We start from the raw sequence: 13,407 nt of genomic DNA, 5'->3' as shown, positions 1-13,407 counted from the left end.
ACACACACACACACACATGGATTAAAGTTCTCAGTTGCCATGACTGATTTCAGTCTTTTTTATTCCATAGAAGCCACCATCATGTCTTCTTTGGAGGCATGTTGCACGGCTAAAATATGCTCTCAATGCGTCGCACATTGCGAGCTTGTAGATTGTCTAATTTCGGTTATTATTTTAGAGCATTTGATGTGGTCAAACTAGCAATATGTTCTGAAGCATCTTCCATAAAATCTGTAATGGTCTCGGTCGGATATCTCGTAAGAAAGCAATGATTAAAGCCTCAACCTGTGGTTTCTTTAACCTGGTTGAACAGCAGAGACATTCCTAAAACATCATCATTTTACATATTGTGTCGATTGTTTAGAAATCAGTGCTAGTGTGTGTAGTGTGTGGGGCACACACTAGCACAATAGAGAAAATACATCATAAATAAATACTGAAACCAGATATAATCATTAAGGAAAGTTTATGCATGCACTATGTGTACTATGTAAACTCTACATTTCCATTTTCCAGCCATTCGGGACCCCCCCCCCCCCCCCCTCTTGAGATTGAGAACCCATGGAGTAGACAAATCAAAGAATCAAAAACAACTGCACACCGTCTTCACTTTCGCCTAATAAATAATGTATTATTAATAATTGTTACATGTTTTTTATTCTTTGATTTGTAAGCATCCCATCTATATCTATAAATGCACCAAGTCTTTGTATGTATGTATGTATGTATGTATGTATGTATGTATGTATGTATGTATGTATGTACGTACGTACATACGTACACCCACGTACATACAGTACGTACGTTCGTACATGTGTACGAACCAGCACAAAAGCCTCTGCCCAGGTTCTGGCCCTGATCACCACTATATCTCCATATATGGAGCTGGCCTGTTCTGACATCACATGTTGTTCTGACATCTGCATAGACTCCATATTTGGGCATGCCTGACAAATAACTCCATATATGGGCATAAAAGGGACACAGACTGGGTGGGGCATGCATTCCAACTTGCATCATTCCAAGTAGGCCAGTGCTGAAACGGGCACCGCTTTAGTAACCAAAAAAATCTGCTGTCAAGCCACACTTTTTTATATAAATCTTCTTTTGGTGAGAATTGACAGTTTGGCAATTACATGAAGCCACTTTGGTTTATACACTGGATTAATGTACTTTGGATTATTAATTCCCCTTTTGGCTCCGGCCTTCAACGTGATTTATTTCGATTGTTTTCACCCCCAATTGAATGTATGTTTCATTGATCTAAATTCATCTTTGTTGCACGCTCTCAGAGCCCTCACGGTGTTCCGATGAGGCACAGCGGCAGCCCCAAGTTTGCAGTGAAGACGCGGCAGGCCTTCTCGCTGACGACCACGCCTCTCACCCGGGCGGCACGGCGCGTCTGCCAGGACATCATCCGGCCGCGATACCTAGCCAGGCACCCGTACCTCCTCGTCAACACAGCCGCCATCAAAGCAGAATGTGAGCATTATCACACATTTGGGCTGCAGCAGTTAATCCAAGTAATAGATTATAAAGAAAAGTTAAGATTTTTATAAAAATAAATATTATGCTCTTTTTCTTTTTAGCACGAAGAACAAATTGGGTTCAAATGGTTAACCAGTTTCAAGCTGGCATCCCTATTTAGAAAGAAATGTGATCTACAAGCTCACAACGTATCGCATCGAGATATTTGATACAGTCTACAGTTTCTAGCGAAAATGTAACTAATTCAGCAGCACTAACATTAGCCTTTTCTCTCAGTCAGTTGGTTCTTCATATCCATATGAGTGAAACGGACAGGATGATTTGCTTATTTTTCAATCACGGTTCTTAAATCCCCCTATATGGATTACAATGCAAATAAAAAGTACATGAACCCGGGGACTTAGCGCCCTCTACGGATATTGACGTCAGACTTCGGTGCTCTATATTCCCAGAGTAATCATGTTCAGTATGGGTCTCCCCATCTTTCCAGCTTGTTTAGTAAACAGAAAATACATGTTCAGGTCGGGAATCCAATTTGATCTCGTAAGGAATGAGAAGTGATGAAACAAACAAATGTTACATGAGCAGACAAAATTGAAACAAGCTGATAAATGTGTTCTCTCACGATACTCTCAACAAGAAGCTGTCAAACTGTATTTAATAACTAAAATATATAAATACATTTCATTTTAGCACGAGTGTCGTGGGCAGACACTCACAAATACAAATTCTGTTTAATAATGTTTATAGTTGCCAAAAAACACATTTATGTGGAATGGTTATTGTGAATATTGAGAGTGCCGTGATTTTTGTATTTTTCCAGTTTTTCATGTATTTATATGGTGACATTAATTAGACCCCTCAGGGTTTCTTCCTGGAGGCTGAAACGTTGACAGTCAAATCTACCAATTGTACCAATGGAAAAAATAGTGATTTAGTGAAACCACAATATCATCCCCTCTCCTAACCCCTCCCCCTTTATCATACAACAACAGCTGTCGGTGCAGCTTCAGTTCAGATGGATCACCACCCATCACCACACTTAATGAACTGGTGGGTGGGTCCACATAAAAACGACATTTTAACAAATACTGTACACTTGTTTTGAAAACAATCTTCCTCCTTATATAATAAATATACCTGATGATCATGTTTTAGGGTGGAAAAAAATCACGGCACCCCATGTTTAAAGGTGTAGTGAAATGAAAAATATACGTTTTTCACACTTTTAGACCATATCCGTGGTCATCATATGGTCATACCTAACAATGGATGCCAAAAAAATGGGAAAATTCTCATTTTTGTGTGTTTTTATATCAAACGTCCATAAAATATATTTTGTATTACTTCCTGAAAACAAAAACGTGCTGCGTGATGACGTGTCGAGGCCATCATCGATAAAAACCAATAAAAATGAAGCTCACCAGTTTAATTCCCCATATCTCCGCATCCGTCCAGCACAGGCTGCACAGCTGCTACTGATTACAGAAATCTTCCGTTTGTATTCCCATTCAAGATAACATCCAGAGAGTGTATTACTCGGTTTCAACTTTTTATTTTATTTTATTTTTTTAAGATATTTTTTTTGCGGCTTACGCCTTTTATTGGTTTTTGAAGGGACAGACAGTAGGCTGACAGGAAACGGGAGAGAGATGGGGGAAGACATGCAGTAAAGGCCGTGTCGGGCTCGGGAGTCGAACCCGCGGCACACTGCGACTGGATTACCAGTCGGGTGCCCAGACGGTTACGCCACCGCCTGGGCCTCGGTTTCAACTTAATCATCACGCTAAAAATGTATCTGAAAACATTATAGGGTAGAAATAAGCCACATTAAGAGTAAACTGGTAAAGCTGGCCGACTATCAGATTTGTAAACAAACATCCACAGATTCCACACGCTGTCCTGCGTAGCATAGCTACCCGTCCCTAGCTACCGCCTTTAACAAAAACCTTCTTGTTTTGTTTTTTTAAGATTTGTTTTTGGCTTTTCTGCCTTTTTATTGATAGTTTCAAGTGAAGATAGACAGGAAAGAGGGAGAGAGAGGAGGGGAGAGACATGCAGCAAAGGTCGTCATGAACGGGACTCGAACAGAGCATGTGGCATTAGCCTCGGCCAGCGGGCACCCCAAAACCTTCTTGTTTTAACCAAAAATATAATTACTGCACCTTTAATGAGACGGATTAGTTAAATTATAAGTAATGTATTCAAATTGTTGTGTTTATATATAATACATACTGTATATACGTGTATATAAAAAAAAACGAATTGATAAAATAATCGCTAAGAAGATTAACCATATTAGCATTGTTACATTGAATACCATTTATCTGGGTGCATGTTTCTTATTTTAGAAATTCAGATGCTGATGCTTTCATCCTGAACAGGATGAACTTGCAACATTTTACGTGTTTTACATGTTTTTTTTTTGTGGCTTTCGCCTTTATTTTATATTTTTATGGAGGGACAGACAGTAGGCTGACAGGAAATGGGGAGAGAGATGGGGGGAAGACATGCCGTCGGGATCGGGAGTCGAACCCGCGGCACACTGCCAGACTGGATTACCAGCCAAGGTGCCTGGACCACTGAGCCATGGCCCAGGCCAACATTTTACTTTTACCTCTCCTTTTTCCTTGTCCTGCTCAAGCATTTCATTGGATTCTCAATTTGCAGGCAAGGCAGACGGGCAGAAAATCATGCTGAAAGATAGAGATGAGAAGGGGATTTGCTGTGTACGGGTGGTTGCTTCAGACTAAGCACAGTAGTCCCCAGATCACTGGCACCTCGCTTGTAAATAATGTCATCTTGTAATATGAATACATTAAGGTTATAGAATGGGAGGCAGGTAAACTTTTGGGCTGAAGTTTGGAGTACAGTTCGTTGTAGTGTAAAGAAATTAGGAAATATTTACTTCATTTTCTATAAGGGAACAATAGCTGAATATCACTTTTAAAGCACTTTAGATATGTTACATATGTTGGGCTTGTAAAAAAGTAAAAGTATTTTTATTTATTGTTTATTATTGACAACAGTAATTAGTTACCCTTAATACACACTGAAAATCCTTTTAGATGGGTTCCATTTGTAATTGTGTCAGAGTTAACCAAGGATTTTATTATGCATACAACGGCCAGGTAAAAATAAATACATAAATTACAAGCTAGTCGAAGCCATCCAGCCTGCCTGCCAGCCAGATAGCCAGGGGCCAGCTTGGGGGCTTTCTCAAGAGGAATATCTGCCTCAACCATGAATGAATATCAACATCCTAATACATCCTAATACTGGGGGGTCAAATTATGACAGGCAATTCCTGCTGTCAAAATATGTTTGAAATAGACACTCATGCTTTCTAAGGTGTGATTTGGGGTCCTAAGGATGAATACAAAATGAATATCAACATCTTAAAACCAAAATGTTGAATTGTGGGGTTGAGCTCACATGCCCTTTTGATGTAAATCAAAAGGGGGGGTAACTACCTGTCAGTGGGGAGTGTTGGCTGGGAGGAGGAGTAGGACTAAGGCCCTATACGTCCTCTCTGGGGGGTGTAACTACCTGTCAGTGGGGAGTGTTGGCTTGGAGGAGGAGTAGGACTAAGGCCCTATACGTCCTCTCTGGGGGGTGTAACTACCTGTCAGTGGGGAGTGTTGGCTGGGAGGAGGAGTAGGACTAAGGCCCTATACGTCCTCTCTGGGGGGTGTAACTACCTGTCAGTGGGGAGTGTTGGCTGGGAGGAGGAGTAGGACTAAGGCCCTATACGTCCTCTCTGGGGGGTGTAACTACCTGTCAGTGGGGAGTGTTGGCTGGGAGGAGGAGTAGGACTAAGGCCCTATACGTCCTCTCTGGGGGGGGGGGGGGGGGGTGTAACTACCTGTCAGTGGGGAGTGTTGGCTGGGAGGAGGAGTAGGACTAAGGCCCTATACGTCCTCTCTGGGGGGGGTAACTACCTGTCAGTGGGGAGTGTTGGCTGGGAGGAGGAGTAGGACTAAGGCCCTATACGTCCTCTCTGGGGGGTGTAACTACCTGTCAGTGGGGAGTGTTGGCTGGGAGGAGGAGTAGGACTAAGGCCCTATACGTCCTCTCTGGGGGGTGTAACTACCTGTCAGTGGGGAGTGTTGGCTGGGAGGAGGAGTAGGACTAAGGCCCTATACGTCCTCTCTGGGGGGGGCGGGGGTTGTAACTACCTGTCAATGGGGAGTGCTGGCTGGGAGGAGGAGTAGGACTAAGGCCCTATACGTCCTCTCTGGGGGGTGTAACTACCTGTCAGTGGGGAGTGTTGGCTGGGAGGAGGAGTAGGACTAAGGCCCTATACGTCCTCTCTGGGGGGGGGCGGGGGTTGTAACTACCTGTCAGTGGGGAGTGCTGGCTGGGAGGAGGAGTAGGACTAAGGCCCTATACGTCCTCTCTGGGGGGGGCGGGGGTTGTAACTACCTGTCAGTGGGGAGTGTTGGCTGGGAGGAGGAGTAGGACTAAGGCCCTATACGTCCTCTCTGGGGGGGGCGGGGGTTGTAACTACCTGTCAGTGGGGAGTGTTGGCTGGGAGGAGGAGTAGGACTAAGGCCCTATACGTCCTCTCTGGGGGGGGCGGGGGTTGTAACTACCTGTCAGTGGGGAGTGCTGGCTGGGAGGAGGAGTAGGACTAAGGCCCTATACGTCCTCTCTGGAGGGGAGGGGGGAGGGGTGTAACTACCTGTCAGTGAGGAGTGTTGGCTGGGAGGAGGAGTAGGACTAAGGCCCTATACGTCCTCTCTGGGGGGGGGGGGGGGGGGTTGTAACTACCTGTCGGTGGGGAGTGTTGGCTGGGAGGAGGAGTATAGCCTTTGTAAAATCCAACACAAACGTCTTCCTCTCAGCAGTACATGGGTCTTGGAGAGGCAGGCAGCCAGGGTTTCAGTCCTAGATCGTACTGCAAAACAAAGACAATTTGTTATAATAGTTGTGTGTATAAACACAATATCATTGAACAGTATATCAAATATATACAAGTCTCTCACACATATCTGCCTTTCAGGGGTGTAAATCGAGGATGGACTGCTGGTCACAATACAGCTTTATTTTCTTTGCAATTATAATACTAAATCACATTATTGTCAATGGTAACAAGTGCACACATGAACCAAACTCCTCTGTCAGTGTCATTTGATTTAAAAAAAATCTCTCACACAGAAATGTAGCCTACATTACAGGTTGACTATAATCATTCTGGCTGCTAGACTAGGTACTGTATGTGTAACAAAACAAACTGAAAACTAATATATTTCTAGCCATCACTGCTACATTCTCAATAGTCAATACTCGAGTGAAATACAAAGGTATTCAACAGGGGGTCCGAGACCCCTAGGGGGTCCACTAACTAACCCTAGCATCCCTATTCTGAGGGTAACAGTCGAAAATAGCAGATCTACAAGTTCCCAAACGATGCCTCATGCTGCGACTAGGTGGGCGTCTGAAAATACTGAACATGAATCCAACACAACACTGTTTGACATGGTGCTGTCAAACTAATCTATGAAGGCACTAGGGAACGGTGGGCACCAAAACAGAGTGGGCACTAGGGAACGGTGGGCACCAAAACAGAGTGGGCATCAGGGAAAGGTGGGCACCAAAACAGAGTGGGCACTAGGGAACGGTGGGCAGACTGGGCACCAGGGAAAGGTGGGCACCAAAACAGAGTGGGCACCAGGGGAAAGGTGGGCAAGCGTGGGCAAGCTATCTATGAAATCTATTAAAAAGTTTAATCTGCAACACAATTTTATATGGGGTCCCTGGCTCCTGCTTCATCTCTCTCAGCTAAAGGTTTTCTCTCAATTCAAATTAGCTTTATTGCCTGGCATGCATGAGAAAACAAATTTACATTGCCAAAGCAAAAGTGGAACAAGACAATCAAGATAAAGCAATGTATGTAACAATAAATATTGAATATAAATAGGAATTGAATAAAGGTGTAAAAGTTCTCTCTCACACACTCTCTCCAAACACACACACACACTCTCTCTCTCGCTCGCACGCACGCACTCACACACGCTCTCTCCAAACACACACACACACACACTTTCGCTCTCTCTCGCACGCACGTAGCATGCAGTCTCTCCAAACACACGCACTTTCTCTCTCTCTTAGCTCTCGGGGCGATCGCCACGCTGCCACATTTTAAAAAATTTAGTTCAGCATGTTAACCAAACCAGCTAGCAAATACAATAGTAGCCTAAATGTAAATGCGACTTACCCAAAGTTCCCAAACCACTCGCACTCCTGTTGCTTCAGAATGCTCGACATTTCTGTTAGGTAATCCATGGGTGTTGGCAAACAACACGGGCGAATAAAAGTAGTAAATCCGACAGGACTTCCGATAAAGTTATATTAAATATTCTCGTCCAGAGCCTCCAGACCAGCACAACATATTAGTCGGCAGTAGAGAATGAGGGGAGGAGGGGCGGGATGCGTCCACTGGTTAATATTACGCTGGCCTGGGTAAAGTAAACTACAACATGAACGTGTTCAAATTCTGCGGAAATTCCGCAGAGTTTTCACCGGAACACCGCGGCCGCGTATTCCGCTCGGGCCTGGTAATTATACTATATACAAGCACTATATTCCTTATTCATGTCTGACTACTGTTGTTTGTTACCAGTGGTAATGATAACTCTTTTCTACAGGTGCACTGCGGTTGCCAGATGGACCTAAAAAACCTGTGCCTCTTAAACCTGTGGATCGTAAGCCTCTGGAGTCTGTGGTTAGATATCTAGGTAAGAAGTCAAACAACCTCTGCATCCGTCTCTTCATCATGTCTCTTTTCCATTAACTCTTTGAGAGTTTCAAGGATTTCTATATAGTTTTTAGACTTCTCTATGGCAGAATGGCGTTTTTGAATGATTTATTGAAAATTCTCTGCTGTGAATGTGTGACAACGAAAGACCTTCAGAGAAAGCTTGGCTTGTCTGCTTCCAGGAAAAAAATGAACTGAGTTGATAAAATGTTTAGTTGTGGTGTTGGAAGCCATTTAAAAGAGCCTGCATTTACACTGGGTAGTGTTTCTAGGACAACAAAAAAAGTTATGACCGGTTGAAGTTTTATTTTCTAAATAACTTTTTTTCTGCTGGGCGTACATAGCCATGCAATATCTCATTTTAAAGGGTGAGTTGTCTAGTTCAATTAAAATAAAATAAAAAGTTTCTCACATGTACCACTGTAGATATTTTGCCATCTATAAATAGCATGGTCAGTCATGATCAATCTGACCTATCCAGCTAAAAGTCCCCCTAGCTCTGAAATGGAACATCATATAAACTCAATTCTTTTTTGGGGTAAAATTAGACATTCTAACGCACATTTTGATATATACCATGTTTACATAGTCTTACCAGTACCGTGTCTATTCATGCATGTATCTCAAAAACCTGTTGTGAAGAAACAGTTTTGATAAAAAACTCATCCAAGGACATTGTTTTGATATGACTTTGTGCCCATGATATGTATCAAAATATAGACTTGAATGTATACTGTATTATAACAAAAAAATTGGGTTCTTACCATCTACCGCTACAGAGTAAATCACAGTTGAAACTCGCTTAGTCAAACCATAAACCTCAGACTAGTGAACAAAATAGCCATGACAGGTCTAACTCATTGTAAAAGCTTGTCTTTTATTTTTTATGACTACTAACATAATACAATTATAATAAATATTACAGAAAATAAATAGGCCTACATACAAAACAGTTGTCCCCAAACTCCCCAGTGTCCCCAAACCACTGCATTCCAGTTGTTCTTGACGGTGTGTGTGTGTAGGCTAAATTTAAAAAAAACAACAACTGAAATGAATGAATGCATCCGGTTCAGTGTCGGAGAACTCCATCGCAGTCTTGACTCTTCGTCTTCATCATCATCATCATCATCATCATCATCATCCTCCTCCTCCTCCTCATCTGATGCCAGTTCTAAATATATAAAAATAAACATTTAGCTGTAGTCAGCCCGGCCAATAGCCAGTTGGGGGGGGGGGGGGACGTAGGCTATCTGACATCATCGTCATCATCATCATCACACGGAGACACACTAAACAATGTACAATCATGATTGTATACAATATACAATGAATGCAATTATCATGCAAGCTCAGACGTCAATGAAACGTCATACAGATCTTATATAATACGCTACTGTTAGCTTCACTCCCCGTCCCCCCTCCGATCCTTGTAGCAACGTCATCATAACCACGCGTTGCTTCAGTAAACGATGCATGTTTGTTCTCCGTCTTTGTAGACAGTAAATAAAAGGAGCGAACATTACTCTAAAGATCAGATCGCCTATAAGGCACGCTACAATATAAAATACTTGTACTGCCATGCGTGCATGCCTGCTACGATACATTTGTACTGCACCAACCAACCGATCGACACCAACCCCCCCCTCCAGCCCTTAGCCAGCACCAATGCACCGACCAACACCATTAGCCAGCACCTTCGGTGCTGGCTAATGGCTGGGGGCCATCGTGGTGAGTCATTCTGGCGTCATGATCTGACTAGTAGTAGTAATTATCCAAGCATCTATTTGTAGCGATCATCTTATGATTTCTGATCACTATAGAAGGGCATTTTCTACAATAAGATTACCTCAAAACATTCCGGGTTGATCGTCTTCTTCAATGGTTTCCCGGTATAGCTCATCGGACGACGATGGGGAGACAATGAAAAAAGGAGGGAGGGAGCAGCGAGTCTCGCTGTAAGCACTGGACCAGGGCTACTCCGCCTGGAGAAGGCGACTGGGACGCGTATGGATCAATACTACTACCACAAAACTCGCTCAAATAAATAGTACTGCTTTCAACTTTTTCTGCTAGAAAATCGCTCGGGCGAGACGGCAAACAGGCAAAACAATGAAAACTATGAAGACTCCCTCTGCCCCCACTGTTTACAGGGGGTGGGACCAGCTTCCAATGGCAACACGTACACGTGTGTCACGTGACACGGGTTTTCTGGGTAATGTAGTTGGAATATAAGCTCAGGAATTTAAACAGCGCTTCGGAGCATATTAATATGTTTAGATTCATCAAAAACTGTGAAGACGCCAATTGGCGTCATTGATCATTTACGGAATTCTGATGAAGACGCCAATTGGCGTCTTTCATCTTCTAAGGGTTAAGAAGTCTTTTTTTTTAACTTTTTTTTTTAAATAATATTTATTTTATTTGGAAAAAGCAGTACAGTATAGACAGCATTTATATTTATACATAGGACACAAGTGCAATTCCCAGGATTTTTTTTTCACCCCTTTTCCCTCCCTCCCCCCTCATGCCCCCTCCAAGTGACTCCATCTCCAATGTCTCTGTATAATCCTCGCTTTCTTCAGATGGACTACATATGGCATCAAGTCAACACTTAACAGGGGCAACAGGGCAATATCACTTCAGAGTGTACATTTCAGGAGAAAAGGAAGAAAGAGTGGGCAGAAAAAGCAAAATACACACACAATAATTCCATTAAGAAGTCTAACCCAAAACCTTCCAGAACCTGAAACTTCCCAGAACCTGTGAAGTTCTGTGATTATAATTTTTTTGTCTACATTTCCCTCCCCTAAAGGGGGAATTATGTTAAAAATATTAAAGTATTAGTTGTGGTTTCTCAGAACTCTTGGCTAGTAGTACCACCTTTTGGAACAGGAGCGAAATTAAGTCCTGAGAACCAAGTTATCTGAAACTGAGCCATAGGGCATAGCAGTGGCAGCCGTTTTCCCCATAGAGATTGCTGAAAATATTTACCGGTATATAAATTATTTTAAGCCAAACCAAACCGTCCAGGCTCCTGGTGAATCATGACCATAAAACATTTGATTCTGTGTCAAACATTTGGAAATTATATTATATCGTCGCTGTAGGCTAGAATCCAGCTAACTGAGTTCATTTTGCATTTCTCTTGCTAGCACTACGGTCGCTCGTCTGACAGTCATGTTTCAACGTTATTCTTTCGCTAGTTCTACTGAAATTGCAACTATGCTAAGTTATTGTAATATTTAACGTCCTGCTTGTTATTCTAGGCCTATTTAAGCAGTCATGAAGCCTCGGGGCATTTATTCAGTTTTCAAATATTTTTTGACAGAGAATCAAATGTTTTATGGTCATGATTCACCTTATGGAAACAAATCCAGAAGCTGTGAAATATGTTTCATGGCACGCTTCACTTCATTCTTCAATCTCAAATCACGTTTCAATCAGCATATTGCAATACAGTTTTATCTAGTACGTATATATTCTTTTCTCTCCTGATTAATTGGGGGAGGGAATGATAATGGTCAGAACAATAATCATTAAATTAAATATTCCTTCTGGCATACGAGAACTACAGCATCAGAATGATTTCTTTAGCACGCTGTGCAAATTGTTGCGAACGCCAGTGAGCCTTTACTATGAGACCCAGCAGATCATGTCTGTCTGTCTGTCACGCTGTAACACCCGCCACCAGAGGGTGCAGCTGTATCACACACAAAAACACATGCACGCACGCACGCACGTGCATCGCACGCACGCAAGCAAGCAAAAAAAAAAAACTTAAAAAATAAAATAAAACTTCAACTTAAAAAAAAGAGGGGAAAAAAAAAGCTGTGTGTGTGTGTGTGTGTGTGTGTGTGTGTGTGTGTGTGTGTGTGTGTGTGTGTGTGTGTGTGTGTGTGTGTGTGTGTGTGTGTGTGTGTGTGTGTGTGTGTGTGTGTGTGTGTGTGTGTGTGTGTGTGTGTGTGTGTGTGTGTGTGTGTGTCAGTCACAACAGCTGCGTTCGCTTCACGCGTCTTACTTGTAATACATTGGATACCAGAGCTGGATTACATACAATAGATGTGATAGCTCCTTAAAGTATTCTACTTTCCATGTTGTATGAAGGACATCCATTATTTGAAAATCATTTTCTTTGCCCTGTGTGTTACATACCTCACATGATGGGATTCTAACACGTTGGCATAGTCTAAAAATGCAATATTGCGGAGGATAGCTGGCATGAAACTGATCCTGCTTCGGTTCCAGTATCTAGAAATATTACACCAGCTGAGTTGACTAAATGTATTATTATTTGTTGCTCTTTTCTAAATGCATTTCCACTAAAACTCAGCCCCACCCCCCGGTCTCTTTTCTCTCTCCTACCACTCTCTTCTCTTCTGTCTTGCATTACATTTTCCTATTTGGATTCTCAGAAGCACACCCTCGCCCAATCAAACCAGACCCCCCTCGCGGACCCTCCATCTCTACTGGCAGCCTGACACCCATCAAGTCTACCCCCATCCTCAATAACGGCTCACCTACCATCCTGGGCAAACGCACCTATGAGCAGCACAATGGACTGGATGGTGAGACACACACACACACACACACACACAGTTGAGGAAATGTGAGATAGAAGAGTATGTTTATTGATATTTCTGTGTACTGTATTTGAGGCTTTCTAAGGTTCTGAACTCTCTCATTAACACTTTGAGAGCCCACGCAAAACTGCCCAAAAATCACTTTCACCTAGAAAATCCATTCACATTTTTTGAGTGGTGTAAACCACTCCTACAACTGGCTTTTTTGTGCAGAAAAAATGAGCATGGTTGCTATGTTCACCCTGTTCACCCGGGTGTGATTCCTACAACTGGCTTTGTTTGTGCAGAAAAAATGAGCATGGTTGCTATGTTCACCCTGTTCACCCGGGTGTGATTTCATTACGTCAGACATGATTTCATTACGTCAGACAGGCCTTACACCACTCAGTTCACACGGGTGTGATTTTTTTATAATTCAGCTGACTGTGGAGACACATGCTGGAACTTTTTACTTTGAAATGTTTTATAGTTTCTGAGTTATTTAATTTAAACGCCAAATGCATTCTCAATGGCGAAAACACAAACTTTGGCACCACGTATTAAAAAAAATAAAAATATTTTTTTCTTTTTTTCAAAGAC

The 13,407-nt window shown here is 42.5% G+C and overlaps 1 protein-coding gene across 4 annotated transcripts in view; it reads left to right on the top strand.

Moving 5' to 3' along the window:
* The window catches only part of mta1 (metastasis associated 1), a 77,728-nt gene that overhangs the window by 56,828 nt on the left and 7,493 nt on the right, over positions 1-13,407 (top strand). For all 4 annotated transcript variants that reach the window (XM_079528928.1, XM_079528929.1, XM_079528927.1 and 1 more), the window contains exons 14-16: positions 1,293-1,482; positions 8,139-8,228; positions 12,661-12,813. In XM_079528928.1, the coding sequence (XP_079385054.1) occupies positions 1,293-1,482; positions 8,139-8,228; positions 12,661-12,813 (433 nt within the window). The remainder of the gene's footprint in view (positions 1-1,292; positions 1,483-8,138; positions 8,229-12,660; positions 12,814-13,407) is intronic.

Source organism: Electrona antarctica (assembly GCF_951216825.1).
Source record: "Electrona antarctica genome assembly, chromosome: 18".
In the NCBI taxonomy this organism is placed as follows: domain Eukaryota; kingdom Metazoa; phylum Chordata; class Actinopteri; order Myctophiformes; family Myctophidae; genus Electrona; species Electrona antarctica.
The sequence above is the reverse complement of the archived record's forward strand: the minus strand, read 5'-3'. Positions and strand labels throughout refer to the sequence as shown.